The sequence below is a fragment of the Culex pipiens genome, chromosome 1 (assembly GCF_016801865.2).
Source record: "Culex pipiens pallens isolate TS chromosome 1, TS_CPP_V2, whole genome shotgun sequence".
NCBI classification, from domain to species: domain Eukaryota; kingdom Metazoa; phylum Arthropoda; class Insecta; order Diptera; family Culicidae; genus Culex; species Culex pipiens.
The window spans coordinates 2,633,703-2,648,732 of NC_068937.1; the positions used below are offsets into that span (position 1 = coordinate 2,633,703).

General features: G+C 32.0%; 1 protein-coding gene across 5 annotated transcripts; it reads left to right on the top strand.

Moving 5' to 3' along the window:
• The first annotated feature begins 1,139 nt into the window (after positions 1-1,139).
• Positions 1,140-11,963, top strand: LOC120415053 (forkhead box protein P4). Of its 5 annotated transcripts, XM_052711615.1 has the most exons (6): positions 1,140-2,243; positions 2,315-2,406; positions 6,338-6,439; positions 6,641-6,724; positions 6,782-6,957; positions 11,303-11,541. In XM_052711615.1, exons 1-6 carry the CDS (start codon positions 1,763-1,765, stop codon positions 11,397-11,399), a joined length of 1,032 nt encoding a protein of 343 aa, XP_052567575.1. In that variant the 5' UTR covers positions 1,140-1,762; the 3' UTR covers positions 11,400-11,541. The 5 variants fall into 5 exon arrangements, with proteins under 5 accessions (XP_052567575.1, XP_039432361.1, XP_052567574.1 ...); XM_039576427.2 differs by having other exon boundaries at positions 6,641-6,957; XM_052711614.1 differs by having other exon boundaries at positions 2,330-2,406; positions 6,641-6,957.
• Positions 11,964-15,030: the final 3,067 nt, after the last annotated feature.

The following is a 15,030-nucleotide window of genomic DNA, read 5'->3' on the forward strand; positions in this document are numbered from 1 at the left end:
AAATACGTATTTTGGAAAATTGAGTTTTTGTGAAAAAAAAGTTGATTAAAAAATCTGCAATTTTTTTTTCCGTGTACCTATTTTTTCTCAAAAGTTCTTAACAATACCTACAATTTTGTCGAAGACAGCAAATTGATCAGAAAATTCACTCAAAAGTTATAGCTGTTTGAATATTTACATACCATTTTTGTATGGACAGCTGCCAAAATTGTATGGAGACTTGTATGGATGAACAAATCACACAAAATAGCTTATTTGGTCAAAGGGAAGCCCCCACAAAGTTTGAGCCAAATAAAAAAATACAAAAAATAAAAATGGTCGAAATCGGCCGATTTCGTAGAGAGTTACTCTTATAAGGATTTTGGGAATTTTTTTTTTGTGTAAAAACATGATTAAAAAATTACCATTTTTTTCCGTGTGCTTTTTTTTAATGGTCCCCATCAACACCTACAACTTTGCCGAAGACACCAAATCAATGTAAAAAAATCTTTAAAAGATACAGACTTTCGAATACTTTCGTACCAATTTTGTATGAACAGCTGCCAAAATTGTATGGATCCTTGTATGGGTGAACCAATGACACAAAATGGCTTTTTTGGTGATAGGGAAGGCCCCCACAAGTGATGAGCCAAATCGAAAATAATATAAGTAAAATCCATTTCCGGGTTTGGTGGAGAATTGCTCACATGAAAATTATAATAAAAGAAATTGGTGGATTTCCAGAAGAATTGTTTTTTTTCTTCTTTTTTTTTAATTATGTTTAATAACATGTTGAAACTAAGGGACTTTTTGACGCTAAAAATAATTTATTTTAGCTTTTTTCAGAATATTTTTTTATTCATTTTTGAACTCTTGTTAAAAGTGTCACCGTTTTATTGTTATTAGCATTAAAAAGTTAAAAATTTAAAAATTCAAGAAAATTTAAATTACATTATTAAATGTAATCCTTTTTGTTCCCTGCCTATAGGCTATACTTGGATAATACAACTAGCACCATCTACCCTCCACCTTCTCCCAAAAGCTCCCCGCCATTCAGCGGAAAAGCTTCCCCCTTCTGTGCTTTCGCTGAATGTTTCCCTGCACAAGCGACGCGTGACTTGCGCATTCCATCCAAATCCGCGGTGGTTCCATGCTGGCTGGCTGGACCTGCATACTCCCTCAGAAGCTGCAAGGAGTGCACGATTGACGGATGTGTAATTTTTCACCGTCTGGAAGTTTATTAGAAATTTTTAATTGGTCTGAAAAGTGTTGCTCTTTGGTTTTGAAATTGTGCCATTTTGTGCGTTGATTGTGGTGGAAGATGAATTCGTTGGAAAATTTTCGATTGTGACGCGAAATAATGTGGAAAATCGTGTTTTTTCTTCTTCACTTTCAGACGGGACGATGCTGCCAGACACGCCAGGATGCAATTGCGACGGAATCCAACATGGATGCACCACGCCTGCTAATTAATGATTTTTTCGTTGCAGGAAAATTTAAAACCGAAAAATGCAAGCAATTGTTGTTAATGATTTTTGAAATTTTCAGCTTCCGTAACATCTAGTTGGCCGTGCCCGTACTAATTTGACGTTTTTCAAATCCCAACCCAGATGATTCCGGCGGTCTCAAGCTGGCCACGTCGATTCACCATCCGCTGTTTGGGAGTGGGGCGTGCCGCTGGCCAGGTTGCGAGCGGATTTTCGACGATTTCGACGAATTTTACAACCACCTCCAGTCGGACCACATCAACGGGGACTATTCCGCGGCGCAGGCCCGCATCCAGATGGAGGTGGTCTGCCAGCTGCATCTCCAACTCCAGAAGGAACGGGACCGCCTCCAGGCGATGATCCTACACCTGAACAAGAAGAACGAGATGGCGGCCCGGATTCCGATGGCCGGCGCCGGTCCGTTCGTGCCGCAGATTCCACCGCCACCCCCGCCCTACGATTTGATCGCCGGACTGCGTTTTCCGCCGGCGGCGGTCGGAGGACCGGACGGACCAGGGGGAATGGTCGAAGCAGTCGCGCTGCAACTCACCAACAAGCAGCAACAGTCGCAGCAGCAGCAGGCGTTGCATCACCATCACCATCAGCAACAACAATCGCAGCAGGCTGGGGGAGCTGGTGGAAAGTCGTCCAAAGGAGGAGGCGGTGCGGCAGCGATGAGGGCGAAATACTTTGGATCGCAGGAGGCGCAGGATGGAGGAGTCGGTGGAGCTGGCGGACCGGGATTCAAGGAGATCAACTATCCGGATGTGCAGGACGGTGAGTGGGGGATGGGGAGATGGGTTTTTTTGCGTGTTTGGTGGCGGAATAAAAGTAGGAGTAATATGTAGTGGAAATGTTTCTAGATGTGCACAAGAATCGGGAGTTTTACCGGAGCCACGACGTGAGGCCGCCGTTTACGTACGCGTCGTTGATTCGGCAGGTGAGTTTTGGGGAAGGGCAACTTTAATGGATTTTATTAGTTGAAGTTATTAGAATATCAGTTATTTTATCTGGAATCTCGGAAAAATTCCAGATTTTTAATTTAGTTTTTTTTTATTTGGATTAAACCTATGTTTTGCGGGCTGGTCATACAAAATGGCCATGCGAACAAACGAAAATTTGTATCTTGAAAAGAGAACTTTTGATCGATTTGGTGCCTTCGGCAAACTTTTAAGGTTATGTTTAAAAAAAGTTGCACGGAAAAATCCGTGTTGAAAATGATTTTATTTCAACATTTAAAGATAATTTCCCGAAATACAACTTATGATAGTTTCAATTATTTGAAAATTTTCAAGCTACGATTTTCACCGGTGGCGGAAGTTTTTTTAACTAGAATATAAAAAAAAACAGATTTTTAATTTTGTATTCTTTTTTCATTTGGATTAAATTTTGGATTAATTTTGCATCGCTAGTATTTCCATGCAAGGCTCCATACAAATTTGCGGGCTGAACAAACAAAATGGGTGCGTGATTATACGAAAATCTGTATCATTAAAAAGGATTTTCTGATCGATTTGGTGTCTTCGGCAAGGTTTTAGATTATGATTTAAAAAGATGCACGGAATGAATCCGTATTTTCTAAATGCTAAAGTCGAATTCCCGAAAAAACTTTTTTTTTTAATTTACTTTAGCGGACTTTTAAGGGGACATTTTCCACTAGAGTTTAGATTGGTGCCAAATGTGGTGACATTGATAGGATTTTAAATTTTGAAATAAAATGCAAATAAATGTTAGGTCAAATAAATAAAATGTTTAAAATTCTACCAAAATTAGCAAGAAATTGATTTTTTTATGAAAATATCAAATTTTGTTGTCACCAACACCAATTTTGTACCGTGAACATAAAAAAATCACAATTTACTTTAAAACTTGTTTTACTAAAAATGTCTACAAATCTGAATATATTTTTTGATTTCTGTTCACTTAAAACTTGTAATCATAGAAACGACTTTTAGCTATTCTTAGTGAAAATTTGTTCAAAGAATCCGATAATGCAGCCCGTTTTCCGATTCGAAATCAATTTTCATTGAAGTAACATGACACTTTGAGAGCATTTTTAAATAATAATATTTTTCAATGTTTACAAAATTTGTGTCGACTATGTTTTGAACCTTTTCAATATTTGTTGGAAACTACTTCTTGAGGTTCTTTGAAAACTTCTCTACCAGAGTCAGTATGGTTCCGTACCATTCCGTTCGTATTTAATTTGTATTTTTCATTTTACAAAATTAAATAAATTCATAAACCTTCCCGGCTATCTAAGTCACCCCGTTTCACGGTACTGAAGATAAATTTGTGATTCTCGGAGATTTTTTTTTAGTTATTGACAATCATTAAGGCCGTTGCAAATATTTTTCAAAGTTTATGTCGCCCCCCTTCGAAATTGGTCCGAAAAATCAGGGGGCAAAAATTTATATTTTTTTTTTCAAAAAACTTCAAAATTCCAATGAAAATAAAAGTAAAATTAACTGAAAACAATCTAAAATTATTTTTTCTGCATTGAAAATTATATTTAGCATGTTGTGGCTGGATTAAAAATATTTTTAGCATCGCAAAAACTTTTTTTTTCGCATAAAATAACATTTTCGTCAATACTTTAATATTTTGTAAATAAATGATTGAAAAATAAATTTTAAAACACCTTTTCATTCAAATGTTGAAATCATGGCACGTAAATTCAGTGTTTGAACTTTTTTTTATTTTTTTTTGACCCCCCCCCCCCCCTTCCACGACTTTGGTCAGACTCGAGGGACATAAACTTCTAAAAATATTTTCAGATGCAAAATCAAATTAGCAATCGCAAATGGTTTTTTTGCATTTTTTGATAAAGTGCTCCATATTAAAATTAGAGACATTCTAAAGAAAATTTACGGATTTTTTTGCAATTTAAAAAAACTTCTTGAAGAAAAGGCACACCACTGCAACAAATATTTTTGAAGAGCTTAGAAAATTTCTTCAAATTTGTCATTTCAACATTTTTGATCGGACTGCTGTAAAAGGGTCTCTTATAGTCTAAATTTTGTAAAAATATATATTTTCTCAGCGTCATCTAAAAGCCCTTATTTTTCTATTGGTTCGATGTTCATCTTGTTAAAGAGACTTGTGTGAATTTTTTTGTCCTTTTCAAACAAAAATATTTCAAAATTTAAATATCTAGCCCAACAAATGTAACTGTCCAAAGCTACATTTGACTCTGTAAAATTTAAATGATTGTTATTGAAAAGTGCGAAAACGTAGAGAAATACTCGACAAAAAAAATCAAATGAATTTGGTTAATTGTTATTTGAAGTTACCTTCAACATAGTTGATTTTTAAAAGCATTTTGATAAAAAATAGAAACAAAAAAAAAATTAGAGCTTTGTGTTTTAGTTCTTTTTTAAGCTTAGTAATTTTAAAACACATCAAATTTGTTTTTATTGCGCAAACATATTTAAAAAAAATAAAAATAAAACTTTTTAAAAAGCGTTTGTTTTGAGAGCTAAAATCACAAGCTATTCCATTTATTTCTTAAAAATTTACACACCTCTTTATTCCAAATTTTACAAAAGTGAAGGGGCAATATTACATCATTAGTGTTTCCATGCTAAAGACTGTCAATTTTACGTATTAGCTGGTCACACAAAATGCACACATGACTGTTCGAAAAACTCGGAATCATCGGAATCTTCTGCGCTAGAGTTGTTGCGAAATCTGGTACCGAAGTAATGATTTTATGAAAAATACATGATTTTGGTAAACATTGAACATACATTTTTTAAAAGCTTGTACATTTTTTAGGTCCCAATTCCTCTTCGTACTAAAATATTATTATCTGCCGAATTTTCACTAACACAACACGCCGAACAATTTCGAAGCGTTCGGTACGGTATGTCCACGCATCCTTCCTACTATGTTGATTCAAACAAATAAAAAAAATATGAAAATTGAAATTACAAGCCATGGTTTGAACATTTGAATGACAAAAGTGTTTCAAAATGCATTTTACATCTGATGTATTGCAATCTTTTTTTTTCAAAATGTCAAAATATTGGCAACTTTTTTTTTGTAGAATTTTTTTTGTAGTACTGTACAACGGAATTTCACAAAAATAAAATATTGTTGATCGATCTCAAATATGATTGTAAACACAGGAAAATGCATTTCAAGTTATTTTCAGTTAATTAGATTTATTTTTTTATTGAAATATGAAGATTTTTGAAAAAATATTTTCCCCCCTGTTTTTTCGGACCAATTTTAAAGGGGTGCAGGGAGGGCGACATAAACTTCAAAAGACGGCTTAATAAAATGAAAAAAAAAAAGTAGAATAATTTTAATCTTTTGAAAATTTTCAATGTTACCCACAGTTTTAAAAAAATACGTAATGCTTTAGAAAAAAATGTATTATTAAAATCATTATTGATTTGAAAATTTGTTAAATTGCCTTTTGAGCGAGAATGCCTGTAAGACCGTATACTTTAGGCTGCTTTTTGATATTTGTTTTCTTTTTAAGAAACGATGTTGTCACATCAATTTGACAATTTATCAAAGTTTGCCAAAATTCATTGAATTGTTTTCAACTATTTTATTTGATTTAAAAAAGTTTTGTTTGGGGAATATTTTTAAGATTTTTTTCAGTTTTCTTCTAAGGCCATTGCAAATTTTATTTCAGGTTTTTGTCCCTTCCTCTCCTTCAACAATTGCTCAAAAAATCTTTAAAATAAAGATTGCGTAGAGGATTGCTTTTTACTTTTGAGTGATTTTATAGACATTTTTTCTGTGAGTTAAAAATCTTGTTCAAATAGGGTTAATTATATCTTATTGTTACTTTTAATTTATTTTGCGGAAATTACCATTCGTAATACAGCGAATTAACACTTTTTTTTATTTTTCAGTCAATAATCGAGTCCCCCGAGAAGCAGCTGACGCTGAACGAGATCTACAACTGGTTCCAGAACACGTTCTGCTACTTCCGCCGGAACGCCGCAACGTGGAAGGTAATGACGAAAGTGCACTGAAAAAAGTCCACACGTAAGAGCCATGACATTGTGCTGTATGTAAAGTTTAACCATTTTTCAACCATCTAGGAAGGGTTTTTGCGATTAAGATGCATGATTTTTTATTTCGGATTTTTCCGCTGATTTTCACTAAATTCTCCTCCCCTCCTCCTCCACCTTCAAATTGCCATTGCCCTTAAGAACGCCGTCCGGCACAACCTGTCGCTGCACAAGTGCTTCATGCGGGTCGAGAACATCAAGGGCGCCGTCTGGACCGTGAACGAGGCAGAGTTTTGCAAGCGTCGTCCGCAGAAGCTGGGAATAATGCAGTTTAAATTTCAGAACGCAGCCAGCGCCGCCGCAGCCGTGGCTGTGTCCGCTGCCGCCGCCGCTGCTGCTGCTTCGATTTCCGTTTCGGCGGGCCACTCGAAAAAGAAACATTTGGGGCAAATGGTCTCGCCCCAACAGCAGTCGGCCCTGAAGCCTCCGCCGCCGCCGGGCAGCTTCTACTACAAACGGTTCGTCGGTCTTCTTGGCAGTGTTTTGGTTGTGCGCGGCGCGAGCCGCTTTTGAAACTCGTTTTGACTACTTTTTTTCTCTTGTGGATTGTGCCTCTTCTCTACTTCCTCCTCTCCCTTGGCGTCAACACTTTTGAGATCTTTTAGTAATTTTTTTGACTATTTTTTCGATAATTTTTTAACTCATTTCAAGGAGAAACCGCTTCCATTTCCAATTTAAACCAAAATCGTTTTAAAAAAGAAAACCATTAAAACGATTTTTCAAAAAAAAAAACAAATCGAAGCGGTTCTTCAGCGCGAAAACGCACACAAACCATGTGGTCGCAGGAGGCGTTGCGTCGGCAACGCATTCTCAAGCGTCACACTGGTTTGTGTCTTCGCTAGACTCAGCAGCACACAGCATTTTCATCCCCCACCCTCGGAATGATTTCCGAAAACGAGGGATGAAAAGCTTGCTGCGATGTGACAGCAACATTCAGCAGGAGGGGTGCGATACGTGACGGAGCGTCGCGCAACTTGTTGCGCGACAGTTTTGTGTTGCAGCTGTCTGCTGTTTGTTGCGTGTTGCACTGGAAGAAAATCGAGGGGGGAATTCGTTAAAATTGTTTGACGAATTCTTTTTCGATTATTCTTGGAAATTTATGAAATATATTCTAAACAATGCTCGTCAGAATAGTTTTGACTGTGATTATTTTTGACGAGGGTTACATTTAGAATATATGGATTAAATTATTTTTTTTTTAATTTTCGAAAGAATTAAAATTTTAAAAATCGAAACCAGAGAAGTCTATTCAAAGCTACTTTTGAAGATCTCACAATTATTCAAACATACAAAAAAAAAACAAGCTTAAGTTTATATTTTGATTGAAGTGCTTCAACAATATCAATTCCCTAATGTAAATTTCTCACCTTCATGTGCTGCTTTCACGTATCGTGTTCTGGCAGGCAAGACAGGTTAGAATTTTACACTATCAATCAATTCTTTTTCTTTTTGTAAGTTTAATTTTTGAAAACAAAAATTGTGATGCGAGATTTTTTATTTTTAAATGTTAAGAGATTCTCTACGAAATAAGCCTTTTTCAAATTTTAATTTTTGTATTTTTAAATCTGGCTAAAATTTTTTGGGTGACTTCCGTATGCACAAAGAGGCCGCTAATGAATGCTAACCTTTCAAAATTACACCTTCTAAATTTACACATTTTTACTGTGTATGATTTTAAGCTGATTGAAACCCAAAAAAAGTTTTTTTTATATATGCTGCTGTGTTTCAGCAAATTTCAAAAAGGGAAAAAACGATTTTTTCAAAGTGATGTTAAGAAAACAAACAACTTAGAAAATGTAACAAAGTGCTTGACTTCTTTTAATGTAAAATTAAAATTCCTTCAGTGAAAAATTAAAAAAAAAAAACAAATTGAAACTAGCCTAATATTAAAATTTGAATAAAAAAAGTGTTTTTTAACGCATTTTGCACCTGCCCACTTGCTTTGCAATCTTTGGTTTTCAAAATATCAAAGTAAAAAAAAGAAAAAAAAATGAAACTTTGAAAAATATTTGCAACGGCCTTAAAGCCTCGAAATTTTTTTTTTGAAAATTATTTTAAATCCATAAATATTTTTTTGTTTTTCAAATAAAAAATATTTCGAAATTTTAAATTTAATTTGAGATATTTTTGAAAAATTACACTTTAAAAAAATCATGATTTGCCTATTCTGCTTTTTTCTTTTAGAAACAAATTTTCAGTTTTTGTATAGAAAGCAAAAACTGATGATTTAAAATGGCACCCTACAAGTTTCAGATTGAAAAATGCAAAAAATCCGGATGGTCGAAATTTCAAAGAGCTGCTCTATTATACTTATTACCAATTGTTTTTTTTTTAATTTTTGGGGTTACACGATAAAATTTTATTGGTTAAATGAAGCCAAAATTGAGAATGACGTTAAAAAAATTATATTTCGAAAAAGAAATCTTAATATAAAAAAATATAATTATAGATATATAGCATAGAAATATGTTTTAATTAAAATGTCAAAAATTATAACTTTATACACAAAATCGATAAAACCTTTTTTAACATGCGGAAAAATTACAAAATGTAATGAACATCCGCATTATTTTAGAATCCGCATTATTTTCAGAAACACATTATTATAACTTTCCTTCTAAGGATCAGCCCAAACATTTGAAAAGGCAATGCATATTTAATCTGAAAATTGGTTCAAAAATTGTACGTAGATTTTGTGAATTTGCTCCAAAATGACTACAAAGGTTTTTGAGAAATTACAAATATAATTTCTGAAAAAATGATCTTTTTCGATAGAATTGCTCATCCAATGAATCAAATTTTGAGCAATTTTCAAATGGAAGAACTTATTTTCTTGTTCTAGCTGTGTTAAGCAATGTGGAACAGATTTAAAGTTTTAAGTCCTATTCTTATTTTTTTATGATAATATATTTGTCTTAATGTTTTACATCTTTGCCGATCTGTGGTTCCAAAATTCAAAATTTTAAAATATGTTGAAGACCATTTTTCGAAGCAATGCATTTTTCAATGATAATTTGGATTTTTAGCAGTAATTATTTTTTTTGCCGCCTTAAATTTTGGAGAAATTTTGCAATTTCTAGCAACATATACATGGCCTCATGTTTTAAATTTTTTTAGCTACGATTTTGTACACTCAGAACTTTTTTTCATTTTAAAAATTTAACTCTTTTAGATTTTTCAGTGTTTTTAATTTCACCCTCTTCTGCTCACATTTTTTTCGATTTTTTCCGTGTTCAGGAGGTAATTTTGAGCACTTCTCTGATTTGACGTTTTTCTTCATCAATTTTTATGTTTTTTATATGCATTTAATCAAACTGGAATCATTATCATTTGCCCATTTTCTGTTTTACATAATATTTCAGTTCCTTTTTCGAATACATTTAGTAGGGGTTATAAGTTCACTTTTTAAAGCCATAGTTGACCTCAGAAAAATAAATCTGGATTTTTAAAAGGTCAATATTTAGCTTTTTGTTTATACTACCTTTAAAAAACTCTAAAAATGTGTTTTTTGTTTGCAAAACATTAGAAAAATCACATTAAACAAGTAATTTAAGATTTTCTTAAAGACTATAAATTCTCTTATCAAATGCTTTTTGAAGATTATTTTTTTTCAAGCTTTTTTATAATGTTATAGGTGGGTTTTATTCTTTAAGGGGTTACTTACATGTAAATCGGCAAAAATGTCAGAAGTTGGTAAGAACAAACACTTCATTGTTTTATAAATCTGTTTTCAGGGCATTCAAATATACGTTTTCATCTATTGACAAAACAAATTTGAAGACATTTGATTGTATCATTATCGAGATAGTGCAATTTGAAGTTAGCAGTTTCAAAAAACGGGTGCCACGACATATCAACACTGCTTTGACCGAATCGGTTGTTGGCATGAAGAAGGCCGATTTTCAAAAAGTTTATTTAAACAAAAAAAATTTTTCGATTTCATACACAAGATCGTCAGTTTTTGATTTTTGTATTTTTTTAAAAAGCAAATTTAAATAATCGGGCTTCGTCATGAGCATAGGACATGTCTTAAGAGTCTTCACTCCAAATTTTAGACATATTGGTCCATCCTATCTCGAGATATCGTGACACCCGTAAATCAACTCGATGTTCCGAGAAAAACGCTCACAAAGTTTGACAGTTTGCTTTGCGCACTGCAAAATTTCAAACTTAAATCTTCATTTACTCAGTTTAATCATGTAATATCTTCATGAAACGTTCAGTAATGATTGAAAATCATCTTCTTGGTGGATTTAATAAATTTTCTGTAATATGAATTTTGTGATTTTCTACATATATGGGGTTAAAATCATTTTTCTCAAACAGCAACATGGTTGAATATAATTAATTAAAGTGGTTTTGAAATATGTGAGTTTACTGTTTGGATTTTTTTGGTAAAATAATTTAGTAAACTTTTACCAAAAATGGTTCCAAACTCAATCACAAAACCGATTTGTTAATTTTAGTTACATTTCAAATTCAAATCTCTCAAATATCGAAATATATTAATGAATCGTACTTATTCATCTCACAATCTTCATTAGGATGTTAACATTTATCAATTTCACTCGACTTGGGCATGTCAGTAATATCAGTGGGAAGGGTTTTGAAAATGAAGAGTTTCTTCTGAAAAAGAGTTTCTGGCTGATTCTGTACAATGAACCAATCCAAGTTGACACTATATCAATTCTGTGACGATTCAAATCTGGCACATTTTTACACAAAATTAAATCATGAATAAATATCAAAAAGAGACGATATGTTCTCCCCCTCCCACAAAACCCCATAAACTTCTCCCTCTAGAACGCCATCCGGACGAACCTGTCGCTGCACAAGTGCTTCGTCCGGTACGAGGACGATTTCGGCTCGTTTTGGATGGTGGACGATCACGAGTTTCTGAAGCGGCGCCACCTGTCCCGGGGGAGGCCCCGCAAGTACGACATTACGATGGCACTGGAGGCTGAGGCAGATCACCAGCAGCAGCCTACTTCGATTGCGACGACGACGACGACCATGGCAGGTGACAGTTTGCCGGCTTTGATGGTGGGCGGGCCAACGCCAGGTTGCTACGATGATGTGACTGGAAGTGGGCTGAGGACGCCGAAGAAAGAGTTTGCGAGACGGTAATTTTTTGGAATTTTGTTTTGCTTTGCTTTGATTGTTGGGGTGTATTATGAGTTGAGTATTGGGTAAAAATGAAGTAATCGTCGACAATGCAGTGGTTATATTTCATAATGAACGCCAAAATGAGTAATTTTCTACAGATTTATTTAAATATGGTTTAATGATGATTATTAATCAATTTTTACAAAATTTCTAAAATATAATTCCTACCAGGTCCATGGATATCGATGTCATCCTACAAGTCAAGACAATCTCTTACGCACAGGTTTATAAAAATTTGCAGTATTTCTAGTTTCTTTACAGGCAAAATGACGATTTTAAACTTCTTCTGAAAAAAATGGTGATGAATAAAAAAAGTTTTTTGAAAAGTCTCCCTCTTTTTTTTGCTGAATATCACATCGTAAAATTATAAACTTTAACACGATTTATCTAAATTGAACACTAGTATAAAATCATTTAACAAAAAAAACAACAACATATAATTAAAAAATATCCCATGCAACCTAAACAGATTATGGTTACAATTAATGAAGGCACAATGACTGTCAATGATGATTCTGAAAACAGATCCTAGAAGTAGCAGATGGAAATTAAAAATCTACCACAATGTATGAAATACTGCTTCAAACAACATGTATGTCATCAATTTTTGAATTTTGCATTCTAATCTAGATTTTAATTTTTTTTTTCTAAAACAAACATGGTCTAATGATGAATGAAGCTTTAGCATTCTCTTCTTATTTTTAACAAATTTCACATTTCAAACTATTATAGGAACATTGGAATGTTATTTTTAAGTGTTCCAACTTGTTTTAGAATATAGACCAATTAATTATAGTTTGAACAACAAGTTGAAAAAGATGATTTAACCAGCACCAGTCGTACATTTAACAAACAAGGTTCACCGAGTTTTTTTTTTTTATTTTGAATATTTAATTTGTTAAAAATATGAAGGAAATGCAAACCAATTTTGTCAATTTCGTCATTTTTTCAATTTTGTCAATTATGTCAATATTGTTAATTTTGTAAATTTTGTTTTTTTTTTTCACAAAAATTAAAATTTTGGCAATTTTAACAAAAATAGAAATTTAGACAAAAACCATTTTTATACAAAAAATAAAAATTTTAACAAAAAATAAAAATTTGAACAAAAAAGTGAAATTTGTCAAAACATTAACATAAACAAATTAAGTCAAAAAATTAAATTTAATTAAATTTATCAATTTAGTCAATTTAGTAAAAAATGGAAATTAACTGAAAATTGGTGTTTTTTTTTTATTTTTTAACTTGGGCCGTTGCAAATATTTTTAATGAAGTTTATGTCCCTCGGCTCTGATCAAAGTGGGGGGTGAAGCAAAAAAAATTAAAAAATATAAAAAAATAATTTGGACATAAACTTTGAAAAATATTTGCAACGGCCTTGATTTCCACTATTAACAAAATTGATAAATTTTTGAAGATAATTTTTTTTATTCAAATTTCCATTTTTGGGATATTTTTATTTATGACTTATTTCCATTTTTGATTAAATTTTATTTATTACTAAATTGATAAAATGTAAAAAATACAAGAAAAAATACGAAATTTTAACAATGATACAAAATTTCAATTCTTGAAAACAAGTATGTCAAAAATGTAAATTTAGTCGAGAAGATTTTTTTTTCAAAAATTTAAATTTTGTTAATTTTAATAATTTAGTCAAAAAGAAGATTAAGTCCATTTAATGGAAATTAGGTCAAAAAGGGAAATTTTGTCAAATTGGAAATATAGTCAAAAATGTTTTTTTTCAAACGTTATTTTATCAATATTGTACATTAAAAATAAATGGTGAGAAATGGAAATTAAGTTAAAAATCGAAATAAAATCTTAAGTCAAAATTAGAAATGTTAATAAAAATAGAAATGTAATCAAAAATGGAAATAATTTTGTCAAGATTTTTTTTTGCTCAATTGTGGATTTTTGTTTAAATGGAAATTAGGTGAAAAATGAAATAATGGCAGAAATAGAAATCAAGTCAAAAATTAAAATTACAAAATTGGAAATTTGTGCAAAAGTGGAATTATAGAAAAAAATGGTTATTTTGTCAAAAATTATTTAACCAATCTTAAAAAATTAAAAAAAAGAAGTTTTGTGAGAAATGGAAATTAAGTAAGTTTTTTAAATAAGGTCCAGTTTAAGTCATTTTAAGGATTTTTTTTAGAAAATTGTTCAATAATTTTGCAATTGAAAAATACTGGACAACTGAGATAATTTCTTACAGTCTTCTTTTTAAGACATTGTTGACTGCTGATCGCCTTTATTTTTTTTCTGATTTTGGATATGAGTATTTCTCAGTTTCATCAAACCAATTCTCATTTTCAACGCGTGATGTCTCGAAAACTTTAAAAATTGAAATTTGTGATTTTTTTTGTGTATAGTTGTGTATAGAGCAATTCTCTACGGAATCGGTCTTTTTTCTTCAATTTTAATTTTTGTATTTTTTAATCCGGCTGAAACTTTTTTGGTGCCTTCGGTATGCCCAAAGAAGCCATTTTGCATCATTAGTTTGTCCATATAATTTTCCATACAAATTCGGCAGCTGTCCATACAAAAATGATGTATGAAAATTCAAAAATCTGTATCTTTTGAAGGAATTTTTTGATCGATTTGGTGTCTTCGGCAAAGTTGTAGGTATGGATACGGACTACACTGGAAAAAATAATACACGGTAAAAAAAAATTTGGTGATTTTTTATTTAACTTTTTATCACTAAAACTTGATTTACAAAAAAACACTATTTTTAATTTTTTTTATTTTTTGATATGTTTTAGAAGACATAAAATGCCAACTTTTCAGAAATTTCCAGGTTGTGCAAAAAATCACTGACCGAGTTATGAATTTTTTAATCAATACTGATTTTTTCAAAAAATCGAAATTTTGGTCGTAAAAATTTTTCAACTTCATTTTTCGATGTAAAATCAAATTTGCAATCAAAAAGTACTTTACTAAAATTTTGATAAAGTGCACCGTTTTCAAGTTATAGCCATATTTAAGTGACTTTTTTGAAAATAGTCGCAGTTTTTCATTTTTTTAAATTAGTGCACATGTTTGCCCAGTTTTGAAAAAAATATTTTTGAAAAGCTGAGAAAATTCTCTATATTTTGCTTATTCGGACTATGTTGATACGACCTTTAGTTGCTGAGATATTGCAATGCAAAGGTTTAAAAACAGGAAAATTGATGTTTTCTAAGTTTCACCCAAACAACCCACCATTTTCTATCGTCAATATCTCAGCAACTAATGGTCCGATTTTCAATGTTAATATATGAAACAATTGTGAAATTTTTCGATCTTTTCGAAAAAAATATTTTTTGGAATTTTCAAATCAAGACAAACATTTTAAAAGGGCGTAATATTGAATGTTTGGC

Excerpts from the sequence above, each read along its gene's own strand:
- LOC120415053 (XM_039576427.2), top strand. The coding sequence starts at position 1,763 with ATGGAGGTGGTCTGCCAGCTGCATCTCCAACTCCAGAAGGAACGGGAC. Across the intron at positions 2,244-2,314 it reads CTATCCGGATGTGCAGGACG|TGGAAATGTTTCTAGATGTG; the intron begins GTGAGTGGGGGA and ends AGTAATATGTAG. Across the intron at positions 6,440-6,640 it reads GGAACGCCGCAACGTGGAAG|AACGCCGTCCGGCACAACCT; the intron begins GTAATGACGAAA and ends ATTGCCCTTAAG.